Consider the following 25,216-nt stretch of genomic DNA (forward strand, 5'->3'; position numbering starts at 1 on the left):
AGGGAAAGTTTCACAAAGGGCTAGTAAGAAGGTTATAGGTTACACATGGATTGGTGTGTGTGGTACTTCACAGCCTTAGTTAAGGGAGGAAAGTACTGATTGGAGACTGCCTACTTTCTACTTTTCCACCCCCTGCCATAGGGCATGAGAAGCCCAAAGATCAGTGGAAAGAGAAGCAGGCTACCTTTGAACCTTAGTTTTTAAATGTGGAGTATATTCAGGACTGCCTGGAATAGAAAATAAATCAACATTGTTCACATCACAAGTTGTTCTGCCATCCCTCCAGATAAAAACCGTCATTTTGATTATGCTTCCTTGGTTGCATTGAATTTTCCCTTTTTTGTTCTAATGAATAGTTCTTTGTTACTAGTTTGTTTTTAGGTTAATATTTTAACTATATTTTATTTTAAATAGAAATGATATAAGCTGTAGAAAGAAAAAAAGACAAAGGCATATGTACAGTTCTCACTTGGCTTCAACAAAATTATTTAGCAAGGGATTTTTTAAAAATGCTTTAGGATGCAATCCAGTGGCTGCTTGACAGAGTCCAGCTGGCCAAAGACTGATCAGAAACCCAGCTCCAAGCTTGCACTTTGTACTTGCACTCTGAGGTCAGAGCTGGGACTTCAGGCTTGAAGTACCTTCCCACTGGCTGTGCCTCTGAGGTCAGAAGTGCAGCCTCTGAACTTCAGTTTTGTGGGAAGAGGGAGGAGTATGTGGAGAGGAAAGGCTCTGCCATGATACACTTTATTGTGGTGGTGTCTCGCCCATTCTTCCATGTATGCCAAGCTAAAAGACCGAGACAGCTGAAATCAGCCATCTACACCTTTTGTGAGCCAGGAGAAGCACATGGGTGAGCTTCCCCTCAGCATTCCCCCTGCCTCCATTGGATTCTGTGATCTTCCAAGATCATGGGGATATGAAGAGCCGCATTGGATTGTGCCACTATTTAAAAACAAAACAACAAAACCCTGCTTGGGACATGTTTTTCACTGCAGATATTTAAAACACACCAGAGTTTACTTAGATGTGCTTCAGCTCAAAAATGGCTTCAGTTCAATGCCATTTTTATTTAAAAAAAAGTCTTAATATTTCTCCCTGGCTAAAGTTCTATCCATCTTGACAGTCCTGTTGAATAAGAGCAGGAGAAAAGAAAAAAAACAATTCTGGAAGTAACTTATACCCCAATATTTGTTTAATTCTAGGTGTAAATGTAATTACAGTGGTACCTTGGCTCACAAACTGAATCCGTTCCAGGACTCTGGTCGTGACCCAAATTGGTCATGAGCTAAGTCCAATTTCCCCATAAAGTTCAATGTAAATAAGGTTAATCCGTTCTGTAACTATTTTTTTTTAATCACAAGAATTTGAAGCAAAGTGAAAAAGAACAGCAAAGATCGTGACCATCTCCCCCCCACCCCTAAGCACGAGTGCTGCCCCCCCAGCATGATCACAGCCATCACCCCCTCCACGACCACGATCGCGCCCGTGTTCCCTGCACAAGCGCAACTGTGATCACACCCGTCCAAGGTTGCGATTGCAGTTGCGCTCAGGCAGAGAACACGGGTGCAATTGCGGCCATCTCCCCCCCACCGAGCATGATCGCAGCCATCTCTCCCCGAGTGCGATCATGCCCATCCCCCCCAAGGGCCCAGCCATTCCCCCCCCCCCCGAGCACATTTGTGGCCATCTCCACCCACAAGCACGATCATGGCCATGCCCCTCCCCCAGCACGAGCCCAACCATGATCATGCCTGTGTTCCCTGCAGGAGCACAACTGCCATCGTGGCCATAGATGGACGTGATGGTGGTCGTGCTCAGGCAGGGAACATGGGCGCAATCACGGCCATCTCCCCCCACAAGCACAATCGTGGTTGCACTCATGCAGGGAAGACGGGTGCGATCATCACCTGATGCGGATTTCGCAACCTGAGGCAAAATTTTTCTGAAATTTCTGTTCGAGACCTGATTTGGTAATGAACTGAAGCGTTTGTGAGCTGAGGTACTACTGTATTTTAAAATGGATGAGATATTGTACACAAATGCTATCCAAGCTTACTGTAATAGATAAGTAACACTTAAGAAAGTTATAACCATCTAATTCTTTATTTTTATGATTATTTTCCTTCTAGATCAAGTGCTATATCAGTTGTGAAGATTCTGAGAGTTTTGAGAGTCTTAAGGCCATTAAGGGCTATTAACAGAGCAAAAGGACTTAAGGTTTTTATCTTGATTTTCCTTGCAAATTGTATGTTCTGCTTACAAGAAAGAGTTAAAAGTGAGACTCGAAATGCCCTGTAGAAAAATGAGCAAAATAATCCTATTTATTAGAAAACTGTTCAGCCTTATTTTGAGGTTCATCTCACTTCTAGTAGTTGCTTTTGGTACTTTCTTCCTCTTTTGCCTGGCAGCCATTATACTTCATGAAGATTTCTGAATTCCCTAACCCCTAGGTTTCTTCCTGATTCATACTTCTGAGTCCCAGTGGTGTGCTGCTTAGAGGAACACCTCTCCCCTGGTCTTGGATCTGTCCACTTCCTGTCCCAGCACTTCCTTTTGAACTATCAGGACTTCTATTTTAATTTGTCCCTGCTGCTGCAATGCAATCGAGATGTTCTCTGTTAGCATAGGGAAGAATAATTCTGTCCCATTTGCTCTTGCAGCAGTCCTATACCTATTCTGGGGGATGGGGGGGGGGACAAGCCCACAGAATTCAGTGAGACTCACCTTTGAGTAGACATGTATAGAACAGTAATGTGGGACCAATCCTTCCACCAGCAGTATTATCATTCTGTGTTGCATGTTTCCTATTGTTTACAAAGTTGAACTTTGAAATTAATAAGCAACATTTCATTGCCAAATAAGACCGCTGATGGGTACAATTTTAAAAAACCCCCATAAACTGCAATTAAATGGCTGTTGATTAAGCATGACAATCGAACAGCCATCTTTTAAAATATAAAACTATTTTCAAATAACTAACTTGTCTCTTCTCTTTCCTTCCCTTCCTCCCAGCATGTTGTTCAGTGTGTGTTTGTTGCTATTCGAACTATCGGTAATATCATGATTGTGACAACTCTGCTCCAGTTCATGTTTGCGTGTATTGGTGTCCAACTCTTTAAGGTAAGAAGAAAAAGAACATTTTTTTCCAGATCATAGTAACATCCCAGTCCTGCACAGTGAACTGCATTGGTAAATCATGATTTATGAACTTTCTTTGAGCTCCTACAGACATTCTTGAAAAATTAAGACATATGAATAGTAAATAGTTATGTACCCTAAACTCCAACTGTATGTTCTATTTGATGCATAGGGAAAATTCTATCGATGCACAGATGAAGCAAAACAAAACCCTGTAGAATGTCGGTAAGCATGTTTTCTTTTTCATAGTGCAATAAAAAGAGAGAAAAAAATCTTCATAAGATATTAGACAACTGCCACAGTAAACATTTGCTTTTCCTTCTGTAGGGGAATATTTATTGTCTATAAAGATGGAGATGTGGATAGTCCAATGGTGAGAGAGAGAATATGGCAGAACAGTGATTTCAACTTTGATAATGTACTTACTGCCATGATGGCCCTTTTTACAGTTTCCACGTTTGAAGGCTGGCCTGCGTAAGTAAAGTTGTTTTGGTGATAATTTTGGAGAATAAGCAGGTGTTTTTTCAAAGTATTGAGACTGTACAAAGTATACTGAGATCCTTGAATCTCATCCAGCCTAATGAGGATAAATAACATTTTATGGGCATGCAAAATTCCTCATTTTGGTCTCTGTGCATCGCACAAACGGGATCTGCAAATATGATGTAAATCCTTCACATTTCCAGTGGCTAACACTGCTGACATTGTCATCACACACCATTAAGTTCTGTATTGCCAACAGAACTGATTCTCACATTTACGTAGATAGTTAACTGTTGTTAACTGAGAATTCCTTGGTCTGCATGTAACCGAGAAAGCTTGTTTAATGCACGCTAGAATTTTTGCATCAAAACTGGCCTACATCAGGAAGAATGATGAGGAACAATTGCCTGGACTTCAATTCTATTCTCAACTTTTTTTTTTGAAGCCTTAGATGATTGTCTGAACAACCCCATCCTATCACACTAATAATTTTAACATAGCTACATAGTATTGTTTGTGGTTTCTATAGTTACCCTGGTTCTTTCAGTGTCATCAGAGGGTAGGAAAAAGAATGGGGCAGGGGTTTGGTGTCTTATTAGCTTTCATATACAGGCAGATTGCAAGGAGCCTTTTGAGGATATATGAACCATGTACATTTCACTTGTGGTTTCTGTTCATAAACTACACCATGGGTCCTCAAACTGTGGCCCAGGGGCCAGATCCGGCCTGCCATGCCCATTTATCCAGCCCGCCAGAGGTTTTAGACTCGCCATGCACCTGCACGGCACAGTGCTGGCTTGCTCGCAAGGAGATAGTTTTGGACTCGCTCAGAGAAAACGATCTCTGTGCACGCTTGCCCCTGCTTCACCGCACGTGCGCGCATGTGGCCCCCGCCCACACCGCCTTGGCGGCCCACACCTATCACCAGCACCTTTCAACTGGCCCCCTGTTCAAAAAGTTTGAGGACCCCTGACCTACACTGTTAACAATTACACTGCTGCTTCTTTGAGTGCAATCCTGTGCATGCTCAGTCAGAAAAGTGCTGCAATTCCTCGCATTCTGCAGGCTCCCCTGCTAGCTGCGGAATGTTGGAACTCGTAGGACTTTTTTCGGTGTAAATGTATAAGAGGTTCCAGCCTCACTTCAGTCCTATATCCACTTACATGTGATTATGCTTCATAAAACTCAGTGGGACTTGCTTCTAAGTAGACATGTATAGAATTGTGGTGTTGGAAATGTTTTAGGTAGTGCAACATTCTTTTTTTAAAAATGAAGAAATAAAATCAAACAAGTACATGAAATACATCTTTATATCACTTCACATAGTTTGAACCTAGGATATGGGATTGTGCATAAAATTACCAAGTATACAGGCTTCTTTTCTTCTGAAATGAGGTTTTTTTTTAATATAAAACCTGTGAATGCCCTCTAAATTATTTCTCTAGACACTGGGATCTTCTTTTAAAAATACTTTTAAAGTGAAGTTTTCCTAGAGAGCTAAGTTAAATTTTCCAGTGTTTTTCCAAATTATTAAATCATATTCTTGAAATACAATACACTTCTATAATTTTAGTATACTTACTTTAAAATTGTGTGTCTGTGTGCGCACGCTAGCAAATATGTGAATGCAGGAGTCTTCCTTCTGCCCTATTGCAATTAGAAATACAATTTGCAATTTTCCATACTTTAAAAATCTTCTTTCTTTTAAAATATGCAGACTTCTTTATAAAGCTATAGACTCAAATGGAGAGAACATTGGTCCGATCTACAATTACAGAGTGGAGATCTCTATTTTCTTCATCATCTATATCATCATTATTGCTTTCTTCATGATGAACATATTTGTTGGCTTCGTAATTGTTACATTTCAAGAACAGGGTGAACAGGAATACAAGAACTGTGAGCTTGACAAAAATCAGGTAATAAATATCTCTGTTTTATACAGTAATTTCATAAAACTGAACTATATTGTTTCAGAAGAGGTCACTCTTCCATTGCTGTATTAAGCAAGCTTACTGAAGATGCCACTGCAGAACAATGGTGTGTGTGTACTGGGAAATCTGAATATAAACCTTTAGTTCAGAATGTTCGGCAAGTTCATGTTCATTGTCTTAGTAGACATTTGGTGCAGACAAGAAGTGACTATCTTGATGCTTGGATGTGTTGATTTCCTCCCAGATGGGCAGCTGTTTAAAATAACAAATAAAACTTTTATTAGGAAAAGGAACATGCACACTCACCTTTCAAACTTAATACAGAACTTAAATAAATAAATAAATAAATTTAACAATACATTTGTCAACAAGGAACCTGTTCCTTCTCACCTCCCAAAAAAAGTTCTTCGAAAGGTGAATCTTTGCTTTATAAGTCCTATACCAGCTATAAGTCCAATACCAAAATTAGTAATCAATATGCTATAAGTTTACCTATTGATTGTTATAAAGTGGTCTAGCTTCATTTAACCCCCTTACTCAGATTGAAAGTGAATGAAAATGTGTCTGCCTCTTAGAAAAATCATTACTGATATCTTTGATAATTCCAGAGAAACTCAAAATCCTCAGGTTCTCTAAAAGCACCCTGTCTCTGTATCCTGGCTACCTATCTTAAAAGTATTCGTTAACCTCAAGCTTTTCCCTAAAAACATCTCTTTCAAAGTAAAAACTTACTCCGCTCTCAAAACAAGCACTTCCCAAAATTCGCTCTGGCAGAAACTAATAAACCAATATTTTATCAAGCTAATCTTTGATTCTTTTAGATATCCCATCCTATACTGCTCTTATATTACTTGTGCTGCTTCTGCAGGTATACAAAATCTTATGGAAGGTTCATATAGCTATTTGCCTTAAAATAGTCTCAGTACAATGCCACATAAGCATCAAGCACATGTGTTGCATGAGAGTCATAGCAAAAAAAGAATCTGTAAGTAACCACTTACACAAAGAACACAACAAAGAACACAATCAAAGAACACTTGCAGTAGAGGAAAGTAAGCAGTGGGCACTTTCTCAAGAATCTGTAGTGGGGCCTACCCATGTTATTTAGCAATCATAAATGATCTGTGGGCTGGGGTAAAATCAAAGTGGGAAAGTTTGTGCATCACACCCAATTATTCAATATGGAGGACATTCAAGTTGGCTCGGACGAGCTGCAGACACATCTTTCGAAACTGGATTAATGAGCTGCAAAGTATCCAATGAGGTGCAATATACGCAAGAGTAAAGGATGCAGACTGGAGGGGGACAGACAGTAAAAATTGCTCAGTAGGGCAGGCGTTCTTGGTCAGATCATTAGATGTCCTGCCTTAATAAATGAATTATGGCATTTGACTTCTCTCAAAACACGTTCCCATCCCAAACTGGGGGAAGGGACTGTAGGGATTGCTGAAGTACATGAAAATGTGGCCTAATATTGATTAGGGATCAAACGAAGGGATCAAATGGCACCTCCTTGGCATTTGTTCCCATGTTTTTCTTTTGTGTTTTCAGTGGCTTTAGAATTATTTAACAAATGAAAGTGCTTTTTTTTCTCCATCATGATCACCTTGATTAGACGTGTCCAGAGCTGCCACATCACACTGTTTTTTCTTCCTTTTTTCAATGGTGAATGTTCTGCTTAATCCCCTGCTGGATTACTGTGACTCGTTTTAGCTGGGGCTTCCCTTGAAAATGGTTTAGAAGTTGCAACTGATGCAGAACAGAGGTGCTTGAAGGTTGTCTGAAACTGCAAGACAGGATTATATTTCAGTAAACTGAAAGCTCTGTCTTGAGGACCAGTGGGCTACCAGGCTCAGTTAAAGGTGTTGGTACTCATTTATAAAGCCCCAACTGATTCAGCACCCAAATGCTTGATGGACCACTTACCCTATATCAAAGTATGAGTGTCTAACATATGCAGCAAGGCCTTGAATGTGGTAGCTTCCTATTATGGATCTCCTTGCATCTAGAAAGTTGTTTAGCTCCACATTGTTTGCAATTGACTATTGATTAAGATGTGCTTATTTTTGCAAGCTTTATGAACACTATGGCGTCTGTTAGTTATTTAATGCTGCAGGTTACTGTTGTATTAGTTGTTGAATTGATCTGCTGATTTTTGGGGTTGGTTTTAATATTCAGGTTTGTTTTTTTGTTTTAGTTAAGATTGTTAGCCACTCTGGGCTCCTCCAAAAGGAGTGGTAAAAGCGAGAATGACTACTACATGCATATAAGAATTTGGGGTCAATAAGTTGATGTACATGTTGATATATTAAATATATGCAATTGATAAATATATACTGGTGCTGTCAGTCTGTGAATTATTGAAATGCAAAGCTTGCTTTGAATAAACTGTGGCTCTCACTGCTATGTTTGCTTCTACTTTTCACAGCGCCAGTGTGTGGAATATGCTTTGAAAGCACGACCTTTGCGCAGATACATTCCAAAAAATCCTTACCAGTACAAATTCTGGTATATGGTGAACTCTACTGTCTTTGAATACATCATGTTTGTCCTCATCATGCTAAACACACTTTGCCTGGCTATGCAGGTAGGAATGGAACCAGTTGCCACTTCCTCATGAACAGGATCCGTAAGCAAAGTTAGGGATCTGATGTTAGAGCACTTACTTACTTTATTTATTTATTTAAAACTTTTGTATGCCATCACAACATGCCTTGGCATCTCAGGACGGCTCACAATGCATACAATTAAAAACAATAAAATGATCTTTATAATAACAAATTCAGTAAAGATTACAGAAGGACAAAAAACCAAAAACAAAAAGAGCAACTGTTCAACAATAAAACATTAGTTTTTAAAGTAGCAATTAAATAAAAAGGTTTTAACCTGGCGCTAAAAAGAATATAAAGTCTCCAGGGAGAATGTGCTATAATCTTCATAGATGAAGATGTTTCTTGGGATTTCAGCTTGTCTTGAAGTGAACCTTTATCTGTTTTGAGTTAGGGTTCTATGATATGTGGATATCAAATTAACTTGTCACACTGATGGAACTGCTTCCATTCCATCAGTGGACAGGAAATGGGGAGACTCCCTCTTCCTTTATTGACTCACCTGCATCATCAAAATATGCTCCAGAGTTGAGATGACTCTTTGGAGCCAATGTGGGGGAGAGGTCAGTGGGGCTGCAGGGAGGAAGAGAAGAGCAAATGGAAGTTTCTCATGCCATATTGAATTTTATCCTGGGTTTTTTAATAGTTAATTTGCAAATTAAGGCGAATATCTAGCCCATCTGGAAAGGGAATTATGCATTTCCAAATTGGAAAAAATAACTTTGTATAATTCCTTATAGTTTGTGTGAAGCAATGTGCATGACACTGGGAGAAATGATTTACTGCCCTCTGAACCTTAAATGTGGAAATTTCCCAATTTGCTTTGTTTTCTATTATGTCATCCAGAATGCAGGAAAAAACCCCCGCAGCAAATAGCAATTTAAATAAATCAAGATAACTGTGTGTCAAAGGAAAACTCATGGATTCATGTTTTGGGAAGCAACTGAGGGAATTTTTGTGCTGCCCACAAATACTCTGATATTTTTTTCATCTCTTTCATTTGCAGCACTATGGGCAGTCTAAACTTTTTAATGATGCAATGGATATTCTGAATATGGTTTTTACTGCAGTGTTTACTGTTGAAATGGTTCTGAAGCTCATTGCATTTAAGCCCAAGGTAAGAAATACTGCATGGTTTAGTTAAGGTCAACTTCAGGTCAGTTCGTTTGAAACAATTAATATTTCTGATTAAACGCAGTATGCACCAAACAAAAGTTGGCATGCTTTTCTTGGTAAAGTATTAGAAAAATCTTCACAGGAATGTTAAATCTGATAACGCCATGCATGCCACTTCAGGAAATCAGATGTAGAAGCGTTTTCTAAATTCTTGTTGCTAATTAATAGATGAGGTCAGGAATATATAAAATTTCATGGACTTTTCCCTTCTTAAGTCATCCTTATACCAGAGAACAGCATTTTCTTCTAATGTGTCTGGATAGCACCCTGAACAGTACCAGAAGTATTACCTGATCTCCTTGACACAATTCTAAGCCTAGTTCTAAGCAGCAGATAACACTGTGGTAGCAGTAGCGACCCGTCATGGCCGTGCTTCTTCGGAGGTGTGTTGGAGAAGCATGCCGGGCATGCTGCCATACAAGTGGTTATCATTCGGGCTGGCTGAGCATACAGGTATTTGCAGATGCTCCCTTATGCTTTCCTCAGTGTCATAGCAGGGGAATCATTAGTAGCTGTTTCAAAGAAGCAAACGGGCTCAAACAATAGAGAACATTTTAACTAAATCTAATCTCTTAAGGCAATGCAAGTTTATTTTTAATACAATCCTGTTTTAATTTCAACAGGCTTTGGATGTAAGCAGGTTAACAGCATCATCTCTATCTATCTATCTATTTATCTATCTATCTATCTATCTAGTCACACACACTACTTGCAGCCCTTGTCTTATATGTCTGGCCTTTAGTTGTATTATCCTTTGAACTAATAATAATAACAACAATAATAATAATTCAATTTTGTTGAGAATAATGATGTGCTATACACAACTGCTTTCCCAGCAGAAAAGGCCCACTTAGGATCAGGCTAAATGTGACAGAGGAGTTCAATATCTTTTTCAGAAAAAGCACCCATGGGGGATGCATGATATGGCTTTGGGCTGTGCTGTGTGCGCATGCATGCAAACCCTTTGCTCCTACACAGATTCCCAGGAACTCCCTCTTCTCCACCACGCTGCTGAGCTGCTGTTAATTGACAAGGAGAAAGTGTGTGGTGTCAGTTCTTAGGCCTGGACGTTTTCCCTTTGGAGAGGGGACAGGCTTAAACTGGGTGGGGGTACAAGACTAACAGCTTGGTTGCTTCTGAGTGTGGCCATGAGTCCTGCTTGGGCTACTGTGGCTGCTTTTTTCCCCAAAATGAAATTATGTCAGGGGCTGAGTGAGACAGCTGTAAATGAGGGAACCAAAAGGTAGCAGTGAGGTGCGTGAAGTCAGAGCTGTGTGTGCTACACAGCCTGTCCATGTGCCCTTTATCTAGTCCACAGGATGCTGTCTCAGAGCGAGTGTGCACATAACTTCAACTATCTCAAGTGTGCCATGTTGTCCTTCACTTTGGACATTATAATATCTGGGAATCACCCAGACCAGGAATGCCAACCACCTAAGTCTCATGTCATGTATAATTTGACACTTAGATCCATTCATATTGGTTGTGAAATTTCAGAATGAATCAAACTCAAGTTTTTAAAAATAGCATGCAGCATTACAAAATGAGTTCTTTGGATAGCAGGTACTCAGAGACAGATATATACACTTTTGACAAGATACTCTCCAGGATTCATATAACTATATCTGTGTATATAGATATTTGTATAGTAATATTTACATAATATTCCCTGTTCATATATTATACATATATTGCGCACTCATGGTTTGAAGCAGGAGTGGTTCCATGCAACATGTGTGCATTGAGCATGATCATCTGCAAAAGAACCATTATGTATGAGCATCTTCATTCACATGGAGAAGCCTTTTAGTCAGGATTCCCATGTGCCTGGGCAGCCATATAGGTTGGAACTGCCTTTGCTCAGGAGTTTGCTTGCACAGGAGTGTGAGCATGAGCACTGAAGAGCAGGGTAAGCCTGAGGACATGGGGCGATACCCGGTGCTGCCCATGTGCCGGTGGGATGCATTGCTGGCATGGTGAGAAACTACTGCTTCCTATGCAAATAGGGGAAGCAGAAGTGACTGCCACTGACCTGCCTTTTCCCCAAAACAAGTGTTTTGGCCTGTTCCCAGGATTTCCAAGGAAGCACTGCCTGCCTGTTCTTCCTGCAGTGGGACCTGCTGGTACAACTTACTCAGCAGAGCTGCAACAGCGACACCGTGTACTTCTAATGATAGTGGGACAGGGCCAGAAATCGTTCTTGCTTCAAACCATTTATGCTTTACATGCAAGGAACCGATGAATAGGACTAATATTAGCCAATATCTGCTTTAACAATGCAAACATTTAATCCCATCTAAAACTACTATTCAAACTTCCTAAGTACAATTTCATGAAAGCCAACCACTACATAATTAAATGTGAAATTATTTCCCCCTTGCCATTTTGTATCAGATTTGTGTGCCAAAAAAGAAAAGATATCTAGTAAGTAGCTGGAGTTTGGGTTGTTGCAGTGATGAATTCTGTGAGATGTGTGATGCAAGTTTACCTGCTGTGACTTGTCCATATATTGCATTTCCCTGTTTCCAGAATCATGTTTATTTCTTTTTCTTAGTGTTTTATTTCTGTTTGCTTGCTTTGGCTTTATACATTGCTCAGAACAATATTTGTCCATACTGATAGGAAAGGTTTGTCTCAAGGAATGAATATGTGACATGTCGTTTTAATATTCCAGAAGTCCCATAGTATCTCATAAGAACATGCCCTTCACAAGTGCAATGGTTTCACCTCCAAGTTAGGCACACTCAAGCAGGATCCCATAAGTCCACGTTGTCCAGTGGCACCTGTTCTTCAAGCCTTCTTTGGGAATGTCTGTTTTTTGTCAAAAATTGATTAAAATAATATTGGCAAGAGTAATTTTTCCAATTCCTTTGGGAAAATGTCAGAAAAAGGGAAATGGAAAAAATGAACAAAAACATGTTTCCTAGAATGTTTCTCTTGCTGTGATAAGGTTCAAAATAAAATAGTATACTTTGGAACTTCTGACAAACAGTGGAAGTTCCATAAGTGATATTTGACGCCTTGAAGGGAGAAAAAAAAAAGAACATATCCATGTGAATAGTGGTGGGTAGTGCAATCCAGTGTGGCTGCCCACAACCATCCAAACTCAGAGGATTACAGGCACCTATTGGCAGACAGGAGGTCTGCAGAAGTGAAGGCTGCCTCTGAGCTTCTTCTGATCTTCAAAAGATTAGACAGCCAGTTTCGGCCATCTACATCCTATGCCTGAGTGCATAAGGAGGAAAGGCTGAGGTTCCACCAAGATAGATTGGATTCTGGTGGAGACTTATTCCTGCCCCCTGTGTGCTTACAAACCTCTTGCTCCAAGGTTGGTTTTCCAGACTGGAGTTGCAGGTGTTGCAGAAAGAACCATGCCTGCTACAAGGAAGAATTAATGTGTTCCCACAGCTGGGACTTGCCCTATAAGCATCTGGATTGTGTCTAAGGCTATAGGATTGCACCCTTAGGACATTTTTCAGCACTGTCTGTAAGATGAGAGCAGTTCAAAATAGCTGCAGTATGGCTCATGGGAACTGACTCCAATCCAAGTGAGCCTGAGCCCTGCTGACTTTTTTCCTCCTAGGCTGTGGGTACTGAGATCATGCTTTTTGCCTGGTCATTAGGAACAAAACATCCAAAGCATATTGATGAGAACATCTAACTATAAAAGCCAGACAGACAGTCTCTCTACTTTTTCATCCTTATTTTGGGCTAGGTAATAAAATTATGCCATATCAAAGGTGCTGTAAATCTATTACATGCTATTAACATAATTTGTAAGTTACACTGATGTGCTGGATCTGACGCTGTGGCTCATGGATGCATAGCAGTTTCTACCATGAGCATGTAAGTAAATTATTAGGAAGCAGAATTTTGTAACAAAGGTGCCTAGGAGGAAAGCTGGATACTAGCCAACTGGTGTTAGAAGTGGAGGCAATTCTACACAGTAAATTACAAATGTGCCCTGTGTTTCATCAAGCTGTTACTTGAATTCTCCCACTTATGTGTGTTAAATCCTTGCTGGATTGCACTCAAGTACGCTTAAGTGCTTCCTGATGGCTGTTCCATCACTGATGTTCCATCACTTCCTAAACAGGAGGCAGAAGATCATTTTGTCCAAAGGTACATGGATTTGGTGCTAACATTGCTTTTTGCACCACTGTTGCTGAGCCATCCAGGCTGGTCCTGTTAGTCTCAGTGGACTGGCAGGAATCAGTATGGAGGATTGGTAGGAGGTGATGAAGACCTATTTGGAAGCACCAGTTAGAGTGCTTTTTCCCCCTTTTCCTTCCTGTTTCCAAGACATAAAGGCACACTAATATGACAGAACAGGCAGGGACAGGGGGGCAAAAGACCTGCTGCAAAGCTATTTCTAAAAATATCTCTCAGCAAGCATGCGCAAGCTTGCTTAAAACCGCCACAGGGCCTGAATGTTGCCCATTTGTGTTATGTTTTCTTCGCTGCCTTTCACTATATCTGTTGCAATGTTCTGTTCTGGGCACCATCTATTCTTGTTTCAAATAGTATAAATCAAATTCACTTGCTTCATTTTCAAATATTTCTTGATGAATCTTAATCATAAAATGATGTATCGGAATGGCGCCATCCCAGAGTGACGGCCTGCTGTATTATTTGCATATACTTCAAGACAGCTCTGCTGACTTTGGAGGTTTCAGCATGTTAGTTTGCCAGCTCATAGGAACCAACATTTGCACCTAAATTTTAGGATGCTCCTGAATCTTCTGAATGCAGTCCAAGTCTGCAGGTTTTCACGCAGACCAATAATCCTTCCACAAATGAGAGTGGGGTAGTCATCAGAGTACTGAAGGACATCCGGCACAGAACCCTGGTGGCACTGTAACCTGCGTTCAGTTTGTATTGCAGGACTTTAGGGCAGCCTACCCCAACTCAGTGCCCTCTGTGTGTGTTAAACTGCAACTCTCATCATTTCCAGGCATGGCGAACATTGGTAGTGCTGATGGGATGATGAGGTCTAGTCAAATGCTGTGGAGAGTGGCAGGTTGGCACAGGCTGCCTTAGGGCTTATAATGGCCAGTGCGATAGGTAATGTGGTTTCCAGTGTTTCCCCACTGCAGCAAGGTTGGAATGGAAACACAGTCTAGACAAACTGGTTCACCTCTGTCAGTGCCCCATACCTGTATCCACCTGCTTTGGAGTCCTTTTGACATGTGGTCAAATGATGTCACATAAAAGCCTTTCCTTCAGGAGACAATATTGTTTGGTTTTCCTCATTGCACACAGCTTTTTGTTTGACGTAATTTCTGTTTATGAAAAAACTAAACAGAAGTATGCAAATATTTTTGACATTTCATTTGTAATCACAAACATTTGCACCCTACCTGCTCTGTTCAGGGCTATTTTAGTGATGCCTGGAACTCGTTTGACTCCCTCGTCGTTCTTGGCAGCATAGTAGACATCGTTCTCAGTGAAGCTGATGTGAGTATACCCCAGCCAAACTCCCTCAGACCCACTTTTCTCTTTCTGTCTCCCCACTTATTTCTGTTATCTGGACAAGTCACAGAATTTGGATATGTTTCTAAACTCTGAATGCAGGATGGTCATAGTTCAGTTATATTGATGTGGGGAAACAACTAGTTGATTTTTGATTCCCACTTTCTCAACTTGAGGTGGAAAGATGCAGTGCTGGTGCACCGCAGAAACTTAGAGACTTAGTGTTTCTGTGTTATAACATTGTCCTTTTTCTTCTCTTTCTTTTCTGTTTCTGTTTTCTCGTGCTACTGAATGCTTGTCCTAACAGCACTATTTCACTGATGCATGGAACACTTTTGATGCCTTAATTGTTGTTGGTAGCGTCGTTGATATTGCTATAACAGAAGTTAATGTAAGTAACCATTGTTCCCCCCACTACAAAGTAATTGCTGTCCACCTAGCATCCGTGCAGAAGAGTAGAATAGAATTAAGGAATCATAAATCCCTCTCCAGTTTTACCTTCTGGAAAAATGAATGGTTTTTATACTGTGTTAGAGGTGTGGTTCTGGCATTCATATATTAATATCTGCAGGCGGATTCAGAAAAAATCAAAACAGATAGAATTAATTCAGATAAGGCTATCCTGTTAAAAAGCTGTGTTAAGGAAATGGGACACCATACACAGAGGATTATTTAATTTTCTCTTGCTCAATTTGCGGCTCCTCAAGGGTCCCACCATTGACTTGCATCTGGTGTGGGGCTCAGTATATTTCTTGCTTTTGTTTCCTGCCTACAAGTAAAAATAGATGGCTGATGGGCAGAGAATCACAGGTTTCACAGAACTAGTTGAGTTTAAACTGCTTTCTGTGGGAAATTTCCCTCATGCTCAAGAGTTGACCTTATTGGAGAAACCCAAGGAAATCAGATTCAACAACAGATAATCAGCTCTCCTGTTGGGATATGTAATGTAAAGGAAGTGAAAAACAAGACAAAAGCCAAATTTCATTAATGCTGTACAGATTCATGTCTGCATATTTTTACTGCAGAAAGAAACAACTTTTAAGGAAATAAATATTAAATTCTTCATGTATGACAAAGAACAAAATGTGTTTCACCTTTAGGTAGCCTTCCTCAGTTGTCTAATCATGTCACAAAGGTCCCATATAGCATATAAAAAAATCTGAGTTGGAGCTAAGTTCACTAAATAACATTGTTAAGAATGGATTGAAATCAGCGTTAAGGAGGATTGAGAATTGGGAATAATGTGGAAATGAAAATTGAATCATATATTGCTGATAAGCTCCATTTGGCTTTATGGGACACAGGTTGCACAGGCCTGGCTTAGTTTAAGCAGCAGTATTGGGAGACAGCCATCTCCTTTGCAGAGTTGGCCACATCTTTATTGTAGTTATGGTTTCATGCTGCCATCTTGGCATCCCGTGAGAGTGTGTCCTAGGGACCACAGAATGGTGTAGCTCTGCCTCTCCATCTGTGAAGAGAGATATCAGTGGGTAGAAGTGGAAGCGCCACCATTGCAAGACTTTTGCTTGGGGCCATGAAAACCTCTGCTGCCCTGGACAGTTGCCATTGGCGCTTTGAAGAGGTAAAAGCAAAAAGAGGGCATTCCAATGGCAGAAATGAGAAGCCCTTGGATTCTCCCAACACACACATGTGCATATCAGAACAGGGGGTGACATATGGCAGCTTTGCAGGTGGGATACCTATTTTCTGCTCATCCATTCCCACCTTTTGTTGTGCTGGGTTTGGATTCACCATAATTTCCTCTGTCCTGCCACCTAAGTTTCCTGTATCCCTAATTGCTATGGCCCACCCAGAGTGTTTCAGCTATGCTGGGGTTGATGTGCAGGGCAGGGGGAAGGTTAGAAATGAAAATCCTAACAACAGGAGCAGGTATTACTTTGCTGGGGTTGTCCATCAGCCCTTAGGGTGCTATTTGCTCCCATATATTGAAATACCTTCTTGCTATCTCAGAAGAACTACCGTCCCTATTTCAATAAAAAGTTACATTGATCCCATTGCCTGAAAGTTCCAAGACTGATATTATTCAAGCCTTATAAAATCCAGTCACTTTCCAAACTAGTTTTTTTTTCATAAATCTGGTCATATTCAGAGCATCCTTCCATCTTTCCTGAGGACAGTGCTCAAGTGATTTGTTTAAGTCTCACATGCTACCAATTTTAACATCAAATTGATGTCACACTGTGCAGAATTTGGGTGTACCAATCCCAAAAGTATGTGGTTTAATAGATCCAGAGTGATGCTTGTTTTCATTTTCTTTGCCCTTGCTGGTGATGTTACAAGGACACAGAAGTGGGCATTGTTCAGCAGATATGCAAGAAAATAAGAACTCAAAATACCTTCAGAGGTGAATCATGCATGATGTTTTGCTATGAAACAGTAGATCTCAATGTTGATTCTTACCTCTTGGCATCATGTATGACACACCAGTTCTCTAGAAAACCTGTCTTCTGACTTTCTGAACTGCACTGTTCCCATGAAGGCAAGTGGTTAATATGCTGTATTTTCATAAAGCAAAGAAAAGGAAACATTACAACAAAGGGGTGGAAAGTTCTTGTGTCTGCCCTTATATGTGCATATACTCCCAGGGACTCAAGGATTTTTGGAAGACAAAGCACCAAGAAAGATGGTTGTGTTCTTCTGATTCCCTTTCTATTTGCACAGCTCACACTTAGAAGACAGGATACCCCATCTTCAAAACTCAGACCTTGAACTACAGAAAAATTTGATGTTTATGATTTTTGCATGCCCATTGTTTTTGCTTAGAGATTAAGTTACCTTATAATGCTTTTGCCAAGTCACAGTAATTAACTCTAGCAGATACTTGATTGAGTTTTTAAGCACTTTGTGGTCAATGCTGTGTAGAAAACATTTGTCTGACAGCAATGCCTGTAACAACAGCTTTCTGTTAAACAGAGCTGATAGCTTAACATTTCTGGTAATTTCTTGGCTTGCAATAAATGGATTTTTCAATTGTGAACTAATATCTTGTATAATAACCTGTTTTCAATGTGAATGTCTTTTTAGTTTAAAGATAATGGTGTCTGTTTGTTTATAATCTGAGAAGAATACTGTTCCTGGGGGAAGTTCTTTCAAATTAGAATGTAATATTTACAACCCTTTTGCTACCGCTAAGTTTTTTCCCCTTTCATTTTCTTCCGTAAGCAGTATGTGTGGGTTTACATGTCATAAGAACCAGTCCTTGCAGTAAGCAAACAACTCAGGGAGCAACTGCCAAATGATCAGTCTCATGGTGGATTGTTTTCCCTTTCCTTCATCCTTGGTTCCTGTTGTGGCAGGGAGCAAGTCATTTGCCCCTCCTCACTTAATCAAAAGCCATTTTTGGCTTGTTGTTGCTTCTTTTCCACTTTTTTTCCTTTTGGAAGAACACAAAAGCCTGCTTCTGCCAAGAATCCATGGAATACCTTGCCAAAACCCTTTTTAAAAGGAGCCACAGTTTGACAGCTAGTTGTCAAAACCCTGGTTCCTTTGAAAATGGGATGGCTCACACTTTTCCATGTTCCTGAGTCCCTAGACTCTTGAGAACAAACAGAAAAGTTAGAGCACCCAAATGACAGTGTAATAATAATAGTTAAAAGCTCATGGGGGTTTTGCCATAAATGGAGTGTAAATATATCAGCCCCTTTTCATGAGTAAAGATCACTTGCCATTTGGTTTATCTCAATAGCTGCCCAAGGTTGGTGGAAGAGTATTGGAGCAATGTCAAGGGTGGGTACCTGCCACACTTTGCTAGGAGGTACCTTCCTAGACGTTGCTCAAGCAACGCTGCCCATTTTGCAAAATTAGTTTGCAACCGTAAACAGCCCCTCCAAGGTTCTGGTTGGCTACTCTGAAGGAGCTGTCAGTGGCTGTCGACTGGCTTTTGTATTTATGGAATTTGCAAACTGGATTTTGTCTTCCCTGAAAAAAGTTTAAAAGCATAAAAGAGGTATTTTACAATTAAGCGACAGAGCCAGCCTCCCAAAAGTGCTTGGGTGGCTAGCAGTGGTGATCGTCAGTGAGATGCTGGCAAGAGTGCCTTGCTTGCATTGAAGCCACCCAGCTTTGGGCAACACATTGACTCACTCGCAAGTAAAATAAATCTTAAATAATCACAAGAGCAATCCACCATGAATTCAGATGACTGGGTGTGCACAACAACCAACTATTATCTGCTGTTGCTTGGTTTTCACACCATAGGAACCTACTCTGGGCTTCAACAGTAGCTTTTGTTTCTGGTTGTAAGGACCAACAATTTATTGTAAGGTTTGTAAACTCATGGCGGGTTCTTATGTTATCTGTATTCATCATGGGTCAACTGAGTCCCACAGCATAAACCTGTTTGCGCATGGGGGTCCTGTGACAGCCACAGCGAGATGGAATCATGGCTGTCAGAGATAGGGACCTAATTCCTCCCTGCAGTGTCCCCTGGAGTGTTACTTGGAGGAATGAGGGGAAAGGGGTTGAGATGGAACAAAGCATCCATAGTGAGCCCAATCATCTGTTGGGCTTGGCACTTAACAGCAACCCATCCTGGTGACATAGTATATGCAAAACTGCTCAACAATTAACCATGGCTCACTGGCTATGGGGGTTGTCATGTTGTGCTAACCAGCCCATTTGCACCTTAAATGAAAATACGTGGGGAGCCCAAATTTGGGTTTTGTCTATGCTGGGATTTCAGCCTTTTGGTCCTAGTATAGATACTATTTTCAACAATCATTTTAGTTGCTCATTTGTCATTCCCAAGTATCTTCTCTAGTGAAGGCCTGAAACCCTTGCAGAGTATGCAGTCCTTATGGGAATGGACTTGTACAGATGAACAAACTGGAGTATTGATCAGACCCAGGTCATTTAGTGAATTTAAATTGATCTTTATAACTTATACTCTGTTTCAGACAAGGCACCTGGTCAAACATTGTGGGGTGGGGAGATAAAGCAAACATTCTTTCAAGTGGTTCAGAGTAAAATAAATGGTCTGCCTTTTGCCATTTTTCCCTTGTTCTGAGATATGGTGACTAGCCCAAGGTTGGCCGATAATCTTTACTGCAAGAGAGCAATTTGAATCCAGGGGTTTAGCTTAAAGAGCTGCACTGAATAAGGCTATTTCAACTGTGCCTTTGGTATTTTATTCCTACAAGATATTCAATGCCTTCAACTGCCCTGAAATGTAACAGGAATTGAAATCAGTCCAGTTCTGTTCACACACACTCAAACATGCCTGTGCCTCCACTTGGATTCTCTCAGTTCCCATCCCAGCTGCAACTTAACGTGACTTCTATGGAAGAGCACTGACTTCCGCGCAAAACTTGAGAGATGAATGAGACGCCTGCAAATGTCAGACAGTGTGTGGAAATTTCCGTCTCTGTGCCAAACCCCTACTTCAGGATGATATATTAATTGCTATGTTCATATTAAAGGTCTAAGAGAGATGATTTAATGTCACAGCAACACTTTCAAGCTGAAAGATGGCAACTTGCCCCAGACCACACAGTGAATTTCATTGCTAACAAGAAATTGGACTCTGGGTTTCTCACATATAAGCCCAGTGCTTTTAGGCAGTGTTCCACACAGGACGAAAGCTTAGAGCGTTTGAGAGGTTTTATACTACAAACATTGCATTATGTTAAAGCAGCATGTATATCTGTAACTGGCAACTGCCTATTTTATTTAAATAGCAAGATTTAGTGCTGAATATCATGCATTTCTTTGTCTTAACTGCCTTTCATGTTCATTTTATTTATAGAAATTTTTAAAGGCAAGTGAATATATACGGTATAAGAATTTACAAATTAAAAGGTCTGTTAAAGGCCATAACATATTTTCGCTCACATTTTCTTTAAAGGATATGTCACATCACACACAAAATCCCTGGCTCTAGTCATCTAAAAGGTTTCATCTGATTTTTTTGTTGCAAATGTGAGAGTTATTTGCGAACATTCTGAAGATCAGATGTATAATAACCAATTAGGAGACATATTTCATACTACTTTCCAATTTCTTTTTGATGATATTCTTTGGTGGCATTATATCTATTGTTAGTAATTACAAAATCTTCACTTAATTGGAAAAAAATAGTCAAAGATTTCTGAAATCCCATAACAGAACATGCACTCACCTCAGGCATATAGGAATTAATTATAAGGTTCAGCATTCCACTGCTGAGAAACAGTTTGGATGGCTATTGCAGGTTTTTTCAAGAGCATGCTCACTTTGTGCTTACACTGCTTGACTTTTAAAAAGGCATTAAAGCCATGGTGTTGTGGAAGAGAGAGCAGGTTTTTTTAAAACCTGCTTGGTGGATTGCTAATATTTAAAAAAGAATTGGAAATGTTCAACTATCAAACTTCATCAAACTCTGTTGTCAAGCTTGGGGCAGGATGAAGACTACCCATAGCTTGCAAGAGCAAACAGTTGTTCAGGCAAGCATATATGACCTGAAAGGCTTGATAGGAGTCAGCAATTACCACCCAACCTGTTCTAACCCCTAGCTATAGAGAGACTTCCTGCCCATGTGGCTTATTTCCCTTGTGTTTCTTCATTGGTCAGGACTGGATGATGACATGCAAATCACATTGCTGTCTGCTGTTACTCAAGTCCTCCCAGCTGCCTGCTTTATTTCTAGAAGACGTAAGAACTGTTTGCTTATCAGGAAACACATCTTCAGTGAAGCAGGGCTTCAAGTAAATGAATGTATTTTCCCTAAGAAAATCCATTCATCTTATTCTGACCAGCAAATTTGCAAAACTTTGTGGACAGTCCTCAAAATCTGCTTTTCTGTTTCTAAGAGCGTTCACTCCCTCCTTTCTTCCCTCCCTCTTGTACTCCCCACCTCTGGTTGGTGTGTCTTTGGAGACAGTCAGAAGTGCATCCAATATCCCTCTAACCCTTATGGGCTGCGCATTACAGTGATTTAATTTTAGTTATACTATTTCATATTTCTATACCAATTCTCTGATGCCAAAAATGGTGAACTAGAACAGTTCCTTTTCTTGGCCCAAGCATTTAGAGTGCTTTACAGGCAGGACTAAATCTCATGGGCATTGTTTAGAGGAGGGTGAATTTCGCAGAACAGTAGGAGACACTGTGACATAAGGGGTGTGGGCTTCACTGCAAGGCTTCAAACAAAGACTGGACAGCCCACTATACAGTGTTGCTCTAGCTCCGGATTTCCACTATAAAGTAGGGAAGTTGGTTGAGACCCTACAAGACTCCTCCAACTCTTCTCTTCTATAATTGTACTACAGAATGTACCCTCTGCAATCTGGATGGGAAGGTATTGCCTTGGGCCCAGGGGAAAAACTGGCTTTTTTCCCTACACCTTCAATTTTAAACTAAAGACCTAACCAGCTACATTAGCAATAGGAATTGTTTAAAATGTCCAGTGGCAGCTGCAACAGGTCTGATGAAATGCAACTTATTTAAAACCTTCCCTGGCACAAGTGCAGCTTGACTGGCATGTTTAGGTGTGAGATTAATTGGCATGCATAACCCATGGATACTAAGAACAAAGCAGTTGCTGTGTCAGGATTTTACATTGTTTATGAATCCTATTCACATTCACTTTATCTTTTCATTGCTACAACTGTTCAGAATCCCTTTATTTATATTTGTTACTGTTTTATTATTTTATTACCATTTTTATGTTGTGCTTCTTATTTCTTGCATTTAACCCTGTTGCAGTGCTGTATGTTCAGTGGAAGGATGGGATCTCAGTTCTCTAAAATGAATACATATGTACTAGTATCAATATGTACTAGTCAATTCTTTCTTGTATAATTACCAAGCCTGCACTGATTGGACAGTCTTACTCTTTTCTGATGTGAGATATTAGGGATGACCTACTATTGGGTGAAATTAGATTGAATAGGCAGATTAGTGTGATTCAGTAGGGCTAAGGTGCGATCCAGTGGGCTGCTCATAACCATCCAGACCTGGAGCATCACAGACATCCTATGCAAAGCAGGAGAAACATGGATGCAAATGTTGCATCACCTTAAATGGGAACGGGGCAGTAGGAAACCAAGGAGCTGCCAAGATACATTATTTCTTGGTAGTACTCATCGCCTTTCCTCCTGGCTCCTTACCCCCTAAATCCCTTCTCTGAGATCACTGTTGCGACCTTGGAGATGCAGCCGGGCTGTTCTTTCCATACCAGCTGTGAATGGGGAAGGGAGTTCTGCGTGTGGATCCTCAAGCTGTTTCTTGACTGGGAATCCAAGAAAACCTGTGAGCTTCTAGATGATACACAGGGGGCACAGGACCACTCTGTGAATGCCTTACTCTTGCAAAATTACAGTGCAGATGGTATTTTCCTCATCAAGGAGCCCCATTGTGGAAGAATTGCCTTTTTCATTGCTCAGGTTATATCAGTTCAGTTGCGTTGAACATGTGATTCTTCCCTTGGGCTCCAAGTTGTGCTTCAAGATAGACCATCTATAAATTGGTGTAATCATTCCCTGTAATAGCAAACACAGATATCCATGTATTTATCAGTTTGGAAGGCAACCCTGGACCACTCTGAAGTGGTAGTGGTTCCCACATACACAGCTGACTCGTTGGGACTCTTTGGGACTCAGAAGTATATCGATTTGCAAATTAAAGGGAAAAGACATATTAACAATCCTATAATTATCTGGTAGAAGCCAGGACATTTGCATATCTTACAGAACGATAGCATCAGTTCACGACAGCTGAACCCGTTGAATAGCTTATTCCTGCTGTGTGGCCATAAAAGTTCCACAATCACACTAAATACCAAATGCAGGAACTGTCTTTTCGGGGGGAGGAGACATGTTGCTGCCAATCACAGATGTGCTAAACTCCTGGATTTCTCCCTTGTGTTCTCAGGGCAGCTCTCACCTCAACCCCAAAGGACAAGGAAGCAGGGTAGTAAGGGAACCAGAATTCAGGCAGTGTGTTTGCCAGAAAGTCTGTTTGAAATCAGTTGGCACAGAACCTCAAGCGTTCCCCTTGAACACAGGTGGACTGGAAGGCAATGGTGACAAGAAAATTAGAGCTCCTGACTTTATATAGCGAGTCCACAAGAGGAAAGAATTATGTCAATGCATGCCATGAGATTTTTTAAAAGGCTATTCCTGAAAGACTGTTTCAAGATGCAGGAAAGAAAAATATCTCTTTTCTCTTTCCCACACTCCAGATCTATCACCCCTACTAGATAGCTACAAAATGTCCAGGTTTGCACTTGTGTGCTCTCTCTCTCTCTTTCTCTCTCTCTCTCTCTCTCTCTCTCTCTCACACACACACACACAGGCTTGACAATACAACAAGGCCCCCTCTTCCAAGCTGGATGGGGCCTCTACAGAAAAATCCCTCTTAGAGAATGCTGATACACTACAGTCCTTTTTCTAGCTGAAGTAAAACGCAGACATCACCTTTTAATCTCAGCAAAAGATAATCAAAACTATACCAGTCCTTTATGCCTTTGGCAGTGTGATGCTCTCCTCTGCCTCCACTGGTGGTATAATGTTATAATATGTTATTTGAAATGCATATGCCATTCGAAATCTTTTTGAACAAGTTCCTCCATGTTCTGAAATGTATTTGACCTTTTAGAGGTGCACACCTCTACCCTACTACAGCAGGAAACTCAAGGACACAGCAACATCAGATCAAAGGCCCATCTAGTCCAATGTCCTTTTTCCCACAGTGGCCATCTGGATGCTTCTTAGAAGCGCACAAGCTGGGCATGAGGGCAATAGTCTTCTCCCTCATGTTCTGCCAGCAACTTGTACCCCAAAGCATGTTTGTTCTGATCCTTGAGATACCATCATTACTAGTAGCCATCGGTAGAATATCTTGGAGATGCTTTTTCCTCCACTAGGGCACACATTTCCACCTCTTTCCTGGATCAGGCATCCAGGCTTCCATTCCCTATCCTTCACTGCCTAGAGAATAATCAGCTCTACAGATTCTCAAACCAGGTACTGGAGGTTTTGATGGCATCTCACAAACCTTCCACTTGAGCTTCTTAAGCTGTCAAGCGGAGAAAAAAACAAGCATTTGTAGTACCAGTCCAGCAGGACCCAAAATCATGTAGTGTTCCAACTATACTGGTGTTGCTCTTGCTGTTGAAAAAAAAAGGGGGGGGGGGTTAGTCCTCCCTGCCATTGAAATGCACCTAGCAATAGGCACTTCAATTTTCTCACATCTTGCATAAAACATTTCTCAAAGGTCTTACCAATTTCTATCTGCTGATGGTTCCTCCAATTCCTTCTTGGATCCTGTCTGTAGTGCTGACTCATTTCTTTCTTTTAAACCAAGACGTAGTATTGCTAATCTTCCTTCTTTGTCCCAGTTCCCCATCTACAGGGCACTAACGTTCTGCATTAGTAGGATGTCCTTCTTCAGAAAATCTTCCCA

At 40.7% G+C, this 25,216-nt stretch overlaps 1 protein-coding gene across 1 annotated transcript in view; it reads left to right on the forward strand.

Annotated features, from left to right (window-relative positions):
* The window catches only part of CACNA1D (calcium voltage-gated channel subunit alpha1 D), a 240,186-nt gene that overhangs the window by 162,168 nt on the left and 52,802 nt on the right, over positions 1–25,216 (forward strand). Inside the window, exons 22-30 of the mRNA XM_044451181.1 lie at positions 2,133–2,220; positions 3,016–3,123; positions 3,314–3,366; positions 3,469–3,615; positions 5,342–5,543; positions 7,987–8,145; positions 9,174–9,284; positions 14,717–14,800; positions 15,123–15,206. Coding sequence (XP_044307116.1) covers positions 2,133–2,220; positions 3,016–3,123; positions 3,314–3,366; positions 3,469–3,615; positions 5,342–5,543; positions 7,987–8,145; positions 9,174–9,284; positions 14,717–14,800; positions 15,123–15,206 — 1,036 coding nt within the window. The remainder of the gene's footprint in view (positions 1–2,132; positions 2,221–3,015; positions 3,124–3,313; positions 3,367–3,468; positions 3,616–5,341; positions 5,544–7,986; positions 8,146–9,173; positions 9,285–14,716; positions 14,801–15,122; positions 15,207–25,216) is intronic.

This window comes from Varanus komodoensis, unplaced genomic scaffold (assembly GCF_004798865.1).
Source record: "Varanus komodoensis strain SLA01 unplaced genomic scaffold, ASM479886v1 scaffold6_2, whole genome shotgun sequence".
NCBI lineage: Eukaryota > Metazoa > Chordata > Lepidosauria > Squamata > Varanidae > Varanus > Varanus komodoensis.